At 50.8% G+C, this 17,500-nt stretch overlaps 1 protein-coding gene across 11 annotated transcripts in view; it reads right to left on the reverse strand.

Moving 5' to 3' along the window:
• Positions 1 to 17,500, reverse strand: part of EBF3 (EBF transcription factor 3) — a 120,065-nt gene that overhangs the window by 35,482 nt on the left and 67,083 nt on the right. For 7 of the 11 annotated variants that reach the window (XM_043597889.1, XM_043597892.1, XM_043597893.1 and 4 more), the window contains exons 7-8: positions 5,204 to 5,285; positions 1,540 to 1,684 (exon numbers count right to left, since the gene is read on the reverse strand). In XM_043597889.1, coding sequence (XP_043453824.1) covers positions 1,540 to 1,684; positions 5,204 to 5,285 — 227 coding nt within the window. The remainder of the gene's footprint in view (positions 1 to 1,539; positions 1,685 to 5,203; positions 5,286 to 17,500) is intronic. The other 4 variants (XM_043597888.1, XM_043597885.1, XM_043597891.1 and 1 more) reach the window with 1 other exon arrangement.

Genomic DNA, 17,500 nt, shown 5'->3' on the forward strand with positions numbered 1-17,500 from the left:
AGTGACTTGCTGATAAAATACTGAGAAACAAACATTTCCTAAAAGAAATCTTCAGCAAGACTGCTTCGGCAAATAGCTTTTGATTAGCTGGGTCTTATCTCCAAGGTACCCACTAGTGGCCTTTATTTTTCTAAATGCTATCTTTTCTGCTTACAGTCAAATGCTTTTTCACGCTACTTACAAAAATAAATACTTGTACTTTGCTCAGATCATAATAGCTCATTAGAGGAGGCTGATTTTGGACCCAGACTACAACTGAACACCAGAGGGCTGAGGGGGCCTCCTCGAGCCTAGTGCATTGTGAGCTCTGGCTCTCTGGGGAAGCAGGGACCGAGGACCAGGGATTCAACCTTCTTAATTGTGAACCTCATTAGTGATGGTTGCTAAGGAGAACACACACCTACCTTCAGTGCATAGGAAGGAGATAAACAGTACGTCACAGATTCTAATGACTCTGGTGCCCAGGGCGACCTTTAATTATGATATTTTTGTTCTCTTATACCTCAGTCATTAATGTAGAAAAACAAATTAGTTTATTTTTGTGGACCACAGCAGATTCATAAATTGTCTTCCAGTTTCTAGATGTCTGAATCATACTTCACTCTGACCATCTACACACGCTTCATTCATTTTTCCTGTTGGTACACATCTGCCTGCCTCACGTGTGGCTCCTGAATTCGAGACCTCAGCGTACAGGATCTGCCTTAAAACCGTTTTTGTCTTATGGGCTCTTTGCTCCAAGAGGTTTAACCGTGTTTTGTTTGCAATTCACATTACTTTCTCAACAACAACAACTCCTATCGGTCAGGATCTCGTGATTACGGGGCAGTGTTTTAGTATAGAGGACAGGGACCTTATTTTAAAGGCTGTGGGATAAACCGTGGGGACTTGCGTGAGTGAGGGGTTTGGGGAAGGCCCTCGGCGTCTGAGTGTTTCTGAGCCCTGAGGCCATGTCTAAGACCGCTGCCCCCTGCCTGTATCACTCTTAGCAAAATTCTTCTCTTTTAACAGACAAAACAAGAAGTCAGGCACTTGGAAGCATTTGGTACGTTTTATGCGGTTTTCGTTCTCGGCCCCTTGCCCCTTCCCCCTTCCCCCCGCCCCCGGCCCACTCCATGCGGAGACGAGAACTGGTCCTCCAAGTGTGTTCTGAGCTCATGGGACCACACAACACAACCACCCACTGAGACGTGCACAGAGTGTCTGGGGATGACCTTCTGTATGGGGGCTGAGGACAGCCAAAATAAAAGCAAATAAATTAAAACTGCAAGGAAAGCTCCAAGCAAAAGAAAGCTTAGAAACAAACCAGTAACGTAAAGCCCATGGCAGGTGAAGTGAGTGAGAAGGCCTCTCCCACAACAAGAGCTGGGGCGGAGAGGGCTGGCGGCGGGGGGCTCCGGGGAGCGCCCGTGCCCCCGCCGGGGCCGTCCGACCCGAGAGGGGCACCCGGTGAGGGCGACTGGACATGACTCAACATAAAAAATGGTGCAAAGGAAAAGAAGCATTGCAAATAAAAAAAGACATGTAACATGTGCCTACCATTTTCCAGATAAGAAGGGGCCGTACCTTCTGACGGGTCTAGACGGCGGGCCCGCCGCCCGTGTTTGGAGTTGTTGTGCACAAACATGTTGTCAGACACGGCCAGCACGTGGCCGTCCACGTTGACTGTTGTCGACACAACAACCTGCAGAGACGAAGTGGACGTGAAACGAGTTGGCAAAGGGAAGCCCTGTGGCCGAGGGAACTGGCGTCGGCTCCTGGGGGGCCTCCGCCGCGCACCCCCCGCAGCCCTGGCTAATGGGGGGGCCCGTGGGCTGTTTTGTTTGGACTCAAGACTGCTTCTCTCCAAAACCTGCCCCATTTGAATCACAGTTTCATCTCCTATTATGCTAACGAGTGAGTTCAATTCAGAGAAATATTCCTCCAGCCATTAGTTTCAGAAACACTCCTCCAGCCGCTCATTTTAAAGCTGCTGTTTTGATTGATCTGTTCACATATTGATCGGATAGTTTATCTAATTAAAATGAGTTCACTCGAGACTGTCCTCCCTTGGAGCACTGTGAGGATTCAGAGTTGCCAACAACAGGCTTCCTAAATCAGAAGCACTCACTACCCACAGTCCGACATCCCTGGGTCGATGTTACAGTTACATCCAATGTCTGCTAAGGAACTTTTCTGCATCTGAAAAGACCAAGCTGAGTATCGATGGTGAAAGTGTTGTCGATCCAAAGCAAGTATCTTTCTCAGGTTCACCAGCAGAGGACGGCAAGGACCCTGGTGCCAGTGGAATGGCCCCTTCTGCTGGACAGATGGCCTTGCCGGGGTCACCCCTGCCCAGCCCCCAGACACCTTCCCAGGTGGGCTTGTGACAAGCATCCTTTAATGGACTCCCTACCCAGCCTTAAGATCGTTCTTAAACAGAGGTGAGCCCGCGCGGTCCATTATTTGCCGGACAGCCGACTTGAGTCGCAAAGGCGTGAGCCCTGGTCCAGTCTGGGCCTCACAGCAGGGCTCGTGCGGCTGAAGCCCGCATCTGGGGTGCAGGGAGCCTGGCTCTTTGCCACGTGTGGGCAGCGGGGAGGGCCAGCACCACCCAGAGCAGCAGAGCCCCACACACACACAGCTGGCGCAGGAGAGGAGGGACCAGGAGGCCTCCCAGCCCACGTGTGCCCTCCCTGCCTGGTCTGCACATGCCCAAACATGCCATGTAAAATGGCTACTGAAAGCCAGCGCTACAGCGGCCCTTAGTTAATAATGCATCAACCCTGGTTCATTCGATGTAGCAAATGTACCCCACCAACGCAAGACATTAACAACAGGGCCAACTGGCAGGGAGGGTGTGCCCAGGGGGATGTCCGGGAATTCTCGGAACTTTCTGTGGATTCTTCCTGAAAGCCCAACACTGCTCTTCAAAAAAAAGTCTATTAAAAAAAAAAAAAGAATAAAAGTGATCAAAGATTTAAAAATAAGTAGCATTTTTAAGGAATAAAAAAAGGTCGGGCACCTGGGTGGCTGAGTCGATTGAGCATCCGACTTCGGCTCAGTCATGATCTCACAGTTCGTGGGTTCGAGCCCCACGTCCAGCTCTGTGCTGACGGCTCAGAGCCTGGAGCCTTCTTCGGATTTTGTGTCTCCCTCTCTCTCTGCCCCTCCCCCACAGGTGCTCTGTCTCTCTCTGCCTCTCAAAAATAAAGAAAACTAACAATAAAAAAAAAAAGTCAACACTACATACATACATATGAATACACGGTGAATTGACGGTTTTTATAAAAAAAACCTCAGGCCCACAAGAAAACTGTAAAGCAGGGACAGAACCCACCACATCCCCCAAAACTCCCTCATGAGGCACTTTCCTTGATGCTTCCTTCCCAGGACGGCTCTACAAGACTGCGAGAGTCTCCATAATATTGCACCCCCCCGAGCCTTAAAACACTGTGGGTCCCGCCCTCGGCGTCCCCACATCCAATGTCAGATGTGTCATCACCTCCTTGATAGCCACCACCCATGGGGTGGGCACCTGCCGCATCCCCGGGATGCAGGGCCACCCCTCGCCTGGGCTGTGAAGCACCTGTACCTGTATCCTCATCTAAGCACGATGCAAAGGGCCACGTAACTAACTCTGAGCCACAGACTTGACCGTCCTCAGGCTCTTAGACCATGATACGTTAAAGAAGCAAGGTAAAAATAAAAATAAAAAAAGGACAGTCTTGGCTCTGTCATCTCTATATAGGTCAGTCACCAAGGGAAAAGTGTGTAGTTCAGCAGAGGAAGCAGACAAGCTGTGTTTTGTCTCTTGGCCAGGGCCAGCCCTGCAATATACGTACAGAAAGGTGCTGAGTTTGTGAAGCCAGCTGGAGATATTGTGTAAGCCCTGACACACTCAAGTCCGGTTAAACCCTCTGCAAGGCGGGGAGATGAGCTAAAGAGAGCAGAGCCCATTCTTCTAGTAACTGTGGGCTCGCTGGCAACGGATGGCATGGTGGCCAATGGCGAGACAACGCATGACCTCCGCTCTGCTTAGATGGGCCAGTATCACCATGAAGCCTGGTGCAAGAAGGTGGGAGCAGGCCCAGATGTTTGCACGACATCTGCAGAGCACGTCCCCACCTGCAGAGCATGACTGTGAACCGGCCCACAGACCCTTCTCTGACTGGCTGATTGGCTGTAAGACAAATTCACGTGTCCTAAAAGCCTGGAAGGTAAGTTCAATTTCTAAAAATGACCTTGAGCGGTTTGATGGTAAGCCATCCAATGTAGCATTCATTTCCACTCGCTGCCAGGTTCTTCTCTGGTTAGTAGGGACTAACAGCACTTCTGTGTCCCAGCCCAGAATATTTTTACAATTAAATTCAGCAAGATGACCCATGATATATGGTGTACCTTTCACCCCGAAGTAACCTCCTAACCGCTCAAAAGGCAAGAAAATTATGGACTCAGCGATAACCCATCCAGCTCTCTATCCTCTCTCCTGGAGATGAAGTCCTCTGAAGCAAACCAGAATATGAGTTAGCCTGCACCCAGGAACACAGCCTAGCAATCAGGCACGGGCTTAAGGAAGCAAGAACAGATCAACCCTGAGGGAAAGGAAACAGCTGGGAGAACATTCTGGAACTTGTAAGAGGCCTGCATCAAACAGGCGAGGCTCGCTTCATGAGGAGGGCCCAAGGTCTCATGCTTACCCAACAGGCTGTACTACGGCTCTGCCCTGTGAAAACTCCATCCATCCGTCCCTAAAACGACGACCTTGAACACGGGCTCCAAGTCCGAACCAGTCGTACACGACTATGTACAACTGAGGAAACAGGCTACGTTACGTACTAACACGGAGAGGACTTTGAGGACATTCTGAAATACACCTACAAGACTTACCACGGTTGAATGTAAAAGGGAACCCGACTTAACCTACAGCTCTGACAATTCCAATTTCCAGATGTCTGGAAGCCCAACACGGTGGGCAGGCATGGCGGGACCACCCTAAGAGGTGCACCTTGCAAAGCCAAGGTCCCATTTTCAGAGCCTAAAGATGCTGGATTGTTTTTAAAGCAACTCGATTTAAATCTTTTTCTCAAATGAACCGATTCTGGTTTGCTCCCAAACCCTTGGAGAACAAAAGACTGTTTTCTGAACAATCACAACATCAGAGAATTCAAATTTCACGTTAAAAGTGCGGACCACGGCCCGCGTGTCTTTGAGAAACAAGTACCTGGAATCTCCGCATATCTCGAGGGTTGCCTGCATTCTTCAAACAGTTCTGATTGCACTTGAGGAAAAACTTTAGAAAGAATCTACAAAAATACAAAAAACGGATATTTGTTAGGGTTATCAGACAAACTCACAGACTTTTAGAAAGACGCCGTTGCGCGGGGAGTAGTGAAGGCTACCCACGACCGCCCGCTGCTCGCTGCCTGCAGGGGGCGCCCGATTAGCACGACAACGAATCGTCGCCTGCAGGGGGCGCCATCGGGAGACGACGCCAGCGGCGTGGGCAAGGGCGCCCCGGGCTCTGCCGGCCAGCGCAGAAGGTGTCCACACACACAAGCAGTGACTTACATCTGTCTTGACATTATGGGTCTCCAAGCTTTATGATAACAGCTGTGACTCGGACTGGCCATTTCTTGCCTGGACCTTTGCACGTTAAGCACTGGGGAACTGTCCGCCCCAGATGGGGCTGCCAGCTTCAGCAAATAAAAACACAGGATGCCTGGTTACATTGGCGTTTCCGGTAGACGACGAGAAATTTTTTAGGACAGGAACATCCCAAAGCACACCGATCCTAAAAAACTGCTCTTCGCCCATAACTCAAACGTAACTGGGTGCGCTCAACTTCATCTGGCAACCGTAACCCCCGAGGGTGCCACCGCCCAGCCAGACACACTTCCAAAGGCGTATTTTCGAAAGTTACAGTGGGTGCAACTCTTACGAAAAGACAGGATTTGGGGGTGAGCTTTAAGGGCTGCGATAACGTCTGTGAAAAGTCTGTGTGTGTGTTTAGGGAACTAATCGATGGTTTGGGGATACAACAATGAAACCGCGGCTCAGGGGGAGAGCGGGGAGACGCAGCCGCTAGCCTGGCTCAGAGGCGACAGCCGTTTGTACTCCCCCCACCCCCAGCCCTGCCCTTGTGCTCTGAGGCATGAAGATTCAGGGGTCCTGACAGGGTGCTGAGATGCTGTGACAAAAATCTCATCACGTTGTCCCCTCCATGCCGGCATGCTCGCTCACAACAGAAGTTCTAGCCCACCACATGAGCCCACGGATGCTGGGAGACCTGGCTGGAGCACATACCCCGGGGGGGGAGACTGCACCCCTCTGCCTCCGCGTACAAAGCCACGCCCACTGTGGGCGGGGCGGGGGCGGGGTCTCTGTGCTGACACGCATGCTCTCTACCAGTGTCTGAGCATCCTGTCCGGCAAAGTTAACCGACAAAACTCCCCTCTCTGTTCTGTCCAAATATCCCCTGTCCTACCTGAGGCTTATTAATGTTTTATGAAGTTTCACGTGATTTCCTTGAACTCAGCCTTAACGGTCAAGATTCCTTGTTGACAATTATCACATCAGAAAATAAAAAGACTCCACCGACCAAGATTCATCCCTCCAGCTGCATTCCCAACGTATCCTGGACGCCTTTTCCGCGCGGAAGAAGAAAACCCAATTGATGGGAAAAGAATCGTGGCCACTTAATTAAATTTTCTTACATACCACCAGGCCTCACTATTTTAGGCCAGAATTTACATCTTTTATTAACTCCCCTCACCTATACACTTAGCTCACAGTGCCTCTCAGTACCATCTGCCATCAGCATACAGTAAGTCACTTGATATTCCACCCACCAATTTTTCCTAACAACCACTGTGCAATTAAACTCCACGCGCTCTGCAGCGAGGTAAATTAGGCGCACCTGCGGCCACACTGCATTTGAACTGCATCAGAGAGGCCCTAACAAGGTGAGGGCGTCACAAACTTATCGTCCAGTCAGGCAATTAGGTTTTCACTTCGGGGACAGCCACATGGTGCAATTATGCCACACATTACCACCCGGCTAATCTTCTGAGCAGGTGCCGGCCTGAGAAGCTCTCATCTGGATGGAGCCGTCTGCGGGAGCTTTTTTTGTGATGTGAAAGATTTTTTTTTTTTTACCCCCCCTCCAGAAGAGGTTTCTTTAAATTCCTCGATATCTTTTTAGGCGGCTCACCCTTCACCTGCGAGGCAGCAGAGTGTTCTGAAGATGGTCTAAATAGCCACTGGCCGTGAGGAGGGTGAGCTGGGCCTGGCGCAGAACTTTAGCTGAACAGAGTTGGGTGCTAGGCCCCGTGGACAGCCGAAGCATTGCCGGGGATGGGCGCACACACGCTTGCTTGGGATGTGGCGCCTGAAGTTTTTGCTTCCCACCCAGTATCTCGTGGGCCGTGGACGCACACGGGGGAGGTGTGTCGTGCACGGCCCCCGAGGGTAGAGCCCCTTCCAAGAGCTCTGGTCCCGATCACAGAAAGTAAGGCCCAACATCTAGGGCCAGACAGAGGAAGCCTCAGCCGGGAGGAAGGGCAGCCTCGTGCTTACCGTTTACCCTTGTTGGGGTTACAAGGCGGATGCGACAGACGAGCCAGTGCTTGACCACAGACACGGCGCAAGCACAGGGACGCTCCCACCAGCCAGGGCTCAGCGAGACGCTGGGCGGACGTTTGGGGAGGGGGAGGAAACCCAACGCCCTACACGTGAAGTCAAATGGTAATTCTCACCCCTTACTCAATTACCCTGTAATTGGCTTTTTCCTAAGAAATATCTGACAACCACTTTACATATCTTACTTCCAGACTCTGGTACACAAAGGATTTAATACTCTTGTTATGAAGGGAAAAATCTTTCCTATGTCAGAAAATCTTTGGCTTTAACACCAATAAACTCTTTATTACTGCTAAACATGGATTTGCTGCTCGATGGCAAAGAGGCGATAAAAATTCTAACCTGTCATTAGTACATTATGCTTAATTGTGTACAGTACGCTTCTCCATTGCATCTGTTGGCCCATCATCAAAATGACCATTATGTACACTAATTCCCTGACCCTGTCTTTATTTCCCTAAAGAGCCATCATCTTTCACAGTAGGTACCAGAGTAAATCAAGCTTGAAATATGGGCTTTATTTACTTGTTTCTCTCCGGCAGGAGCGAAGGCAACCGCCCAGGGCAAACTGTTTCACATCGGCGGAAACTCCCCAGTAACGTTCTACTCGGAGATATCAGACAAGACCCCGGACAGTTCTCGGTAGCGATGAGAAGGGGGAGAGGTGCGAGCTCATTACTTCCGAAACCAGGTTTTCCACTTTTAGAGCGTGCAGGGATTAGGAGAGAAGGCCACCCGAGCAGGCTCCAGCGGGCTCCCTCCCGCTCGCCAGCACCTGGGAAGGTGGGCGCGGGGCCGCTGCCTGGGGGTCGGGACGGGACAGTCCGCTGGCTCCGGCAACGGGTACCTGCCTGCGGTCTCTGCCGCCAGCTCCAGGGCGGGCCCTCACATCTGCAGGGGCCGCTACCTGGCAAAGCCCGGCCATGGCTGCACCTGCGGGGAAAGTCAGGTTTGGCCTTGGCCGCATCCATGCCGGCATCCTCTCCAACAGCCACAGCGCCACCAGAAGTGCCACGTGGTGGACGTGGACGCCATAAGTGGGGCCGCAGCAAAACACGGGATCAAGCGTTTTAACTGGAGCCCGCCCCCAGCAGCCCATGACGAGGGGCAAGCCCCCCACTGCAGTAACTCATTTCAGAGTCTGCTCCACTTCTGTGTGTTTAAGCTATGAATTAGTTCATTTATATTTACTTTTATGAAGCTGATTAACCAGAGCTGCTCTATCTGATGAAAATCATTTTAATTGTAGTGTTAGGCTCCTGTGTAATATCCATTACATTATGAACTGTTTAAATTCTACATGGGCATTGCATAAATTGGCCCTTTGTGTGCGCGCAGGCAATTAGGACAGACAGTTCTCCTTTAAACGGCTACAGAACTTTGTGGTGGTGTTCAGGACAATCAGAAACAAAGGAGGCTGTTTAATTGTAATTTAATGGAATATCAAGGAGTCCGTGGCATTAGACGCTGGCAACAGAGAGCAGGAGAGAAAAATTAACTGCAATTATGTTTGATTAAAGCTATCCTTCTCAATAATCAGCGGTCCTGACAGGCCATGGGGCTCTCGTGGGTTCCAGGATGGCAAAAGGTGTCGAGCAATATTAGGGCCAATAAAGGAGATATTAGCATAGCTAATTACAACCCTGCAAAACCTGTAAGGGGGCCTCTGTGTATTGTAATGTGTGAAATAATTGGACAAGGCCGTTATCAATTACATAAGGAATGAATTTGGTTTGTCAGAGAAAAGCTGATGAGATGCATTTCATCTGACACCATTCCCTTCCCTCATGTTTCTAGGAGCTAAGAACTTGCCCACTTTTATCAAAAGCTGCAACTTACTAGTGGCCAAATCACTGATAAAATTATCTTGCCAGCAAGTGTTAGGTAATTAATACCACTCACCCTCACCGCCTTCCCTGCACTGCCGCTTCTCACCTAACTGAAGCCACTAATCATGTAATAATGATTTTTTTCCCTCTGGTCAAAGGAGGAATAGATTGTCTCCTTAGAAATGCAGTGGGCTTGGCGTGCGCACCCTGGTGATTGAGGAGAAAAAAGGAACTCGGAGCGGTTTTAATTGCTTGCCTTTTGCACGTGGGTATCACTTGTTTGAAATTACCTCTTCCCGGCATTTCGGGAGCCCTATAGGTAGGGATTTTTTTTTTTTTTTAATCACCAAGTTTTAGACTCTTCCGGGGCTCGGTCTTGCCAGGGCTTGGACACACGAGTGACAGCGTGCTGCAAGGTGTGAGCCTGGCGGCCCCGTCCCAGGGTTCCTCAGGCCACACCTTAGCACAGGCTGAGCTCCGGGCTCAGAGCAAAGAGGTCAGGCTTCCAACAGGCCCCTCCCACACCTCAATCCCAGCCTCTGTCCCAGAGGCACGACCTCCTCTTCTGGCCCTTCCCTATGGACAGGACGGGAAATCTGAGTCAAGAGTGAAAAATACTGATATATTTTTTTGGTGGGGGGTGGAGTGAGGGGGTACTCGCTTTTCCATTTTAAGGCCAGGCTCTTAATAAGCTGCAAATGAACACGGCCACGGATAGACCTCCATGCCATCAATCAGAAAACCCAAAGCATTCGTGTGTAAATCATGGCACTGACAGCTTCTGGAGGTTACCCAAGAACCCCATTCCAGATCAAGCCCCACGTTTGTAGTTCCTGGATCCAGAACACAAAACCAGGAGACTATTTTAATAATATTACCTTGACAAGAAAGAGTATCAGATACCAACCAGAAAACACAGCTGTAGAAGTCCCCGCCCACTCGTGGTGGCCAGGGGCGGGGGGGGGGGGGGGGGGGACAACTGCTCAGTGGCCCAGGGTCTCCATTTGTGGGGGGTGGAAACGCCTGGAACTAGAGAGGGGTGGGGCTTGCACAATCTTGGGAAGGAACTAAATGCCACTGACTCGTTCACTGTAAAACGGCGAATTTCATGTCCCGTCAATCCGCTCCTGCTCAGCACAATCCCAAGCCCCCACCCGGCCCAAACTGGACGTGTGCGTGGAGAGGGGCGGGGACGGGGGGGGCCCTCTCTGGGAGTCGTGGCTGTGGCCACTAAGGCGCTCTCGAAAGGAAACGGTTAAAGAGTCAAATTAAAAGATAGAGCCTTTAAGAGACTTTTCCCTGACTGATAAGAAAGTGACCAGTGGAGTGCTTCCTTGAAGTCCCTGCTAATTACTGGGAAGTCCCTGAAAGCCGTGGCCACAGCTGTGGTGTGTGCGTGCCCGGCCATCAGTCGCTGGAGTATTGATTACTGAGCAATTCTAGCCGATCGGGTTCTGGTGCTCAGAGACAATGTGCTTCCTTCACAAAACCTGTAATGAGCAGTTCCTATACAAGACTACATTCTGCTGACATCAGATCTGTGCACTGAGATAGTACACAGGTCAATACGTATCGGATTTCCAAAATGCGAGGGTCTGAATGTCAGGCCTCTCTTTTTCTCCCTCTCCTGCCATTAGCTATTACTGGGCTCACGTTCCGTAATGCCATACGGGAGGGAAAGTGTGCTCCATTAGTCTGATTTATTCTTCAAATATGCCATGACAAATTGTTCCAACACCAGACTTATTAAATTCTTGTACGTTTCAAGTTATGGGTCTCATATACTTGTAGTGCCTACATGACGTCATAACGAAGGGGCAGAGGGTGACAGTACTGAATTTTACAGCTGTGCCCAGATGTCCTCCGCGAGGGGCCCCCTCCCCAGCCAGAGGTCTGGGGCTGCCCGCCTCCCCACTGTGGCCTCCTGGTCTCTGTGCGGCCGTCCCCCCCGCCCCCCCTACCACCGCACGCGCGGTCCCCTGCATGTAAATGTAGATGTATAAGGATTTGAAAATATCCACGGCTTGACTCGTAGTTCAACAATTACTGGCCTTTGTCTGGAGGTTCCTGCTCTACTGTAGCAGAGCCTGTCTCTAGTGGACCAGAGCTATTTTACTTCCCTTCGCTGTAGTAACCACACCGCATTAACAATATTTGTACTACAATCACCAAGGGACCCACTTCCCAGATTCTATCACTTCTTTATCTCCTGACAAATACCTCACTATCGAACATTATTAGGTTTAGAAAATTAACCCTTCACGGTCTAGAGCCACACTAGGCCCCGCCGTCCCTCCAAACAGCCTTATCGCTAAATTTCTGCTATAATGGTTTTCCTTTTCATCACAATTTCAGCAGAGGCTGTCAAGAGGCACTTATAGATACCATGATCTTGTGCTTTTGCAATGATTCTCATTAAAATGATGCCAAGGAGATCTGATGGGATTTAATAGCTTTGCCGACCAGTTCAATATCCACCTCCGTAACAGATCCTGCCAAGCCCTCCTTTTGGAGAAATTTCTATGACTTGCATTAAACTTTTCCGGGTGGTTTTAATGTGTTCAGATAAGTAAAACCCAGGTAGACACTCGAAAAGCAAACGCATCCCAGAGTCCTGTGCTTTAGTCGGCTACCCTACCCGCCTCGCTGTCAGGATCCTAGTTAGTATTTTCTGTAACTGTTGCTGATAGTTCGTGATAGTTTTGATAAGGTTATCTGTTTAAAAGAAGTCAACTGCACAGCACAAAGGAAGCGTGAAGTGCACTGTATTTGCACCAGGCCTCGCTCTCGTTTCAAGTGCCTATCTCCCTTTTCCTCTTTACCTATTTCTCTATTTCTAATGGGCGATGCAGCATTGACATTATTTCCCCACCAGATCATTCGCCCTGTCAATCAGTCTGTATTTTGTCTTTCGCTGCGGGCTCATTAAAACAGCTTCCTCACTCCCTCTGGACACTGCTCTATTTGCCAGCTCTGATCACGAAGCTCCTTATTTAAGAAAAATGCCAGCATCACTTGGCTCACATCAGATGCACCCCCTGACTTGTTGCCAGCTCCAGGGGGGACTTTTCACAGAGACTTTGTGCACAGAGATTAAGTGCCTTCGCTTACTCGAACTTAGGGCTTCAAACCTCTCCCACCAGACATGGGTGCGTTTTTAGGGATCTGAAGATAATGGGGACTATCTCCTTGCCGTTCCGATTTTTGTCCATTACGGAGACCATTCTCAAAACAAATGTGAGGGGTTTTGGTTATTTTGGTTTTCGGGGCTTTCCCCACCCAGTCTCCAAGTGGACAATCTCCTACTCACATGCACGTCCCCCGCCCCCCCCCCCCCCCATCCACGCCAGCTTGCTTAATTAAGAACTAGCATCTTTGTGGGCTGAATTATTAATAAAAAAAAAAAATCACATTTTAAATCAAGCCCGTGCATGCACACAGGACACCAGTGTCGAACCTGCCCATGCCGGCCTCTCTAGCCTTTTAGGTCCTGATTAAAAACTTATTAAAACATTATAAATGATTAATGGGAGCACAGCTCTGAGTGGCAATTATTAGTTTTAATGCAGGTAATGCAGCTTAATGAGGGGGCACATGTGTGCGAAGCTTTAACTTCATTACCCCTGCGTGTCAACAAATACAAGAGAAATGTGTGTACAGGTCATACATTACTCGGAACAGCACTGAGCCTACCCTCTTCACGTCCCTTTGTTGATGAGCCAGGAGCCATAAATTAATCCTGGTCTGTGGCTCAGGGAAGGGCTGAGGTGTTAAAATCACGGCAAACCTTACTGGGCTCCCCACGCCGCCCTCCAGTTCTGTGTGTGAATATTCCACACATGATCTTTTCTGGAGCCTTCGGCACCCGGGGATTTTTCACCGGGATTGTTGCCGGCTGTCATTGTCTCCTCTCAGAAACGTAAGCTCCTGGCATTCAGAGTCCATTGGGTTGCTTTCTAGTTTCGAAAGGTTTGTGGAGGAGTTTGGCTCCAGCCTCCCAGCCCCTAATTCGCATTCACATGGTTTTCCTAAATATTCGGAGGGGTTCCAAGGTCCCTCGTTCTAAGTGCTCACATCCTGGAGTGGGGGGGGGGGGGGGCGGGCAGGACGAGAGGCAGTGTGCCCGGGGCCCCCAGAGAGACTGGTGACGGGCAAGCCCAGGGCTGGGGTGGGGGGGGGGGGGCGGGGGTGTGGAGGGGGTGGCTGGCGGGGAGTGGGTGCACTCAGGGGGCCAGGAGCAGGGTGCTCGGATCGCCTGTCCCTGTCAGCCAAGACACCCAAGCCGGGCACCGGCCACACCTGGGCCCGGGCCTGCTCGCGGGGCCCACAGCCGGGGGCGTGCCCCCCGCCCAACTTCTCACGTCACCTTTTATTCTCTGTTTTTGTGACAAGCAGCTAGGTCCAGGCTGATCTCCACTATCTGTTTGAAGAGTATTCAGGACTATTTGCATCATTTTATCGCTAATGTATAATATATGGCTCTAAAGTGAGCCCAAGCACTGTCTTGTTACCGAGCATAAAAAAGTAAGGGCAATAAAGATACATTAGTCCTCTCAAGCACAGCGGCTATAATGCAAGCAAGAAAGGTTGCTGCTTTGAGTTGAGAGGCAACCTTTCTGCCTGACTAAGACAATGGAAGAGTAAAGAAAATGTCAAATCAAGAAAAGCTGGATTTAGAGATGAGGCAGCCCAGAATGACGTTGGTGCCATATTTTGTGAAACTATAATGCTGTTGGCAGCAAAGATCCGTGTTTCTGATTCATCTAGTGCCGCATGGCAAAGCTTTGTCAGTCTGTGCAAGGTATAAATAATTCAGGGTGAGAGATGGCAATTACAGGGCCCTGCACAACCAAAATGAATATTTTATGAGGACTAAAACTGCTCTGGAATGAATCATACACACGGAGTCGCACACACATGGCGAGCGGGCTCATATGCCAGCCCCAAGAAGACCGGGGCCCGGCCCTACCTCCTTCCAGAGCCTCAACTAGAAACCTGGCGGATGGTAATAAGCAAGCACAAACCCAGCTCACCGGGCCGGACCACCTGCCTGCCCCTCGCTGCCGGAACACCCCGCCGGCGGGCTCGGAGACCGCGCCCTAGAAACCCGGCGGATACTCGGCGGATGGACCCTACAAGTTTGGCTCTTAATGAATAGTTGCGAATTAGCACCGTGGCCCTGCATATTGTTCGGTCGTCGCAGCTACTCCTAAGTGTGAGCTGGGCATCTTCTTCTGGCGAGGAGATGATCTGAGGTCTGGCCCAAGGAGAAAGGACAGTGTCGTCCTCCTCCATGGAAGGGAGGGAGCTGAAGAGGGGAGGCGGGGGCGCGTGAGCCTCCCCGAGTGTCACACACTCACACCCCCTGCGCGAGTCTTCAGGTTCCGCCGGCTCGTCCTCCGTCTTCTGGACCGAACCTTGTACGGTCTGGGTCGACGGACCGCAAGGCGGGACGGAGGCTTTTCATGCCCGCCTCGGGTCCACATTCGCACATAAAAGTTGCTTTTCCTCACTTTGAAAAGCGGTCCCCTACTAATGGGGGTGGGATTATGCCGAAAGAGACTTTTAAAGGCTGAAAGCATGGTTTCATCTGTTACATTTCCTCCAAAAATGCTCCTGGTAAATTGCTAGAACAAATAACAACATTGTTCAAGAGGCCGAGAAGGCCAGTCCCACTGGTGAATGGCCATTGTGTTTGTCCAGCTACTGATACCTGGGCCTTTGTGGAGGAAAGAAGGCCGGGGGCCGTGACATCAACACAGCACAAGCATCCCTCTGTGCAGACGCCCAGAGCAGGTCCTTGCCGTGGTGGGAACAGAACACCAGATCCCTCAGAGGTGGTTTTCTTTAAATCCAACTCCAATGCATTGTTTATGAAAACAAGGCTATTAGGTATATTAATAATTTGATAAATAGGGATTTGCCCTTAATTATTCATGAAGAACATTTGGCAACAGTAAAATTATATTCGCAGAACAGGTTTATAAACCAGCTAATTATAAATTAAGTATGCAAGAGAAAATTGCTAACCTTGAAATTAAAATATTTTATGATTCTGCAATTATAAAAAAAAAAAAAGGTAGAGAATTATCAAAATCCCAGTGTGAGCAGGGGCCCTACAGATGGCACAGCCTGGGCCAGGGGAGTGACAGCAGAGTCGGTGGACCCAGAAAGGTGTCCCCACCGCCCCCACAGAACCACGAGTGGAACTGGCCTCGTGGCCATCGGACAGCGCCTCTCTGCTTGTCCTGCTCAACTGCAACTTTCAGGAGGGTGACCTCACAAACCCAGCGTCCATCCGGCAAAGCAGGTGAGCGGGGGAACGCGGCACATCACCTCTGCTTGTGGTCAAGCCCTGGCACGTGGGCAGCCCGGCAGGTTCCCATTGCTGTGCTCAGGGTCCACAAGGGAGCCCCCAAGCACCCCCCGTCCCCCCCCCACACACTTCGTTGCCCTCCTGCTGCCGAGGGGGTCCACAATGAGCTTGGGGTCCTGAGGGACAGCACTGTTGCCGGAGGCAGAGAGGCACGCAGTGCCTCCTGTCCCCACTAGAGGGCCTCTCGCCGCAGCATCAATGGGGCGCACACGGACGCCCTTGTGCAATCAGGACACAGCTCCCCTCCAGCCAGCAAACTTGGGGCAGACCCTTCCTCTGAGCTGGGTCGTCCCGTCTTCCTCTCTGGCTCTTCCGCCAGCAGACTTCCCTGTCAAGGGGCTCCGTTCACACTCACCCACGACCTGAGCAGCAACCCCACCCCCGCCCCCAAGAACTAAAGGGCCAGCAGAGCCTACCCGTGAGTTTTGAAAACACTTTCCTTACTGGTGTGATCAGAGAGGACACGCACAAGTCTGTCATTCACTTTGAGATCGCCTCACCCTTCGTTTAGGCAGATGTTACAAGAATTAAGGAAAGCAACCAGGAAGAATTAACTGAAGAATATCCTGTTTAAGGAAAAAAAAAAAAAAAAAGTGGGGGGGGGGCACCTGCTCAGTCGGTTGAGCATAGGACTTCGGCTCGGGTCATGGTCTCACATGAGTTGGAGCCCCGCGTCGGGCTCTGTGCTGACAGCTCAGAGCCTGGAGCCTGCTTCGGATTCCGTGCCTCCCTCTCTCTGTGCCCCTAACCCACTCGCATTCTGTCTCTGTCTCTCTCAAAAATAAACAAACATTTAAAAAACGAAAAAGAGAAAAAAAGAAGTAGGCGGCAGTCCCTAACTTCTTCCCCACGGCCTGAGTCGCATGTGTCAAGAATGCGAACTGCACAGAACATAGAAGCCAGCCTCCTGCCACCCTATTGTACCCCGCCACAACTCAGTGGCTCCACGTGCTTTCTTCACGCTCCTGAAATCAAAGAGAAAATTAGCAAAATCCACTTAAGTGGTTTTCTTTTTCTTTTTTTTTTTTTTGGTTATGAAGACTGTCGGCTTCCCTGAGAGTAAAGAGCCCCATTAATTGCTCATGTAACAGAGCAAACAGCACAGGGCACACCTTCCTGCCCGGGCGGCCACCCTAACACTCTGAGACACAGTTGTGGGTCAGGCAGCCAACCACTCGGGAGGTCTCTGGGAACTCAGATAATGAAAATTTCTTCATGTATAAAATCCTTAATCAGAATGCTAGTGGCATCATCTTGTAGTGCAGACGCTGCAACTTAAAATTAATATACAACAGGACCTTTAACAAAATGAGCACTCCCCCCGCCCTCCCCCGGCCGAACAGTGCGAGCGCTCCTGAACCGTGGCCTGGAGGGTCAGGACACCGGGCCTCGGTGCACGACCCCAGCGCCCCCCTCACCGCGCCCCCCCCCCCCGCCGTGTTCCAACGACACGGAGGAACAACTGCCACCACCGCTGCCCCCAGGGTCCCCGGGGCCCCCAGGGACTTCAAAATTTGAGGACAGAGATGACAGCCCCCTAACGCCAAGAGACCTGTGACAGGCTCAAAGAGCAGCCACCAGCCTGATTTCTGGTATGGCTTTAAGCTACCTTCAACCAATTAGGTGGACTCCATCAGCTAGTAGCTAAAGAATATTTTTATCATTTGGAATAGAC

The sequence above is a fragment of the Prionailurus bengalensis genome, chromosome D2 (genome assembly GCF_016509475.1).
Source record: "Prionailurus bengalensis isolate Pbe53 chromosome D2, Fcat_Pben_1.1_paternal_pri, whole genome shotgun sequence".
Classification (NCBI taxonomy): domain Eukaryota; kingdom Metazoa; phylum Chordata; class Mammalia; order Carnivora; family Felidae; genus Prionailurus; species Prionailurus bengalensis.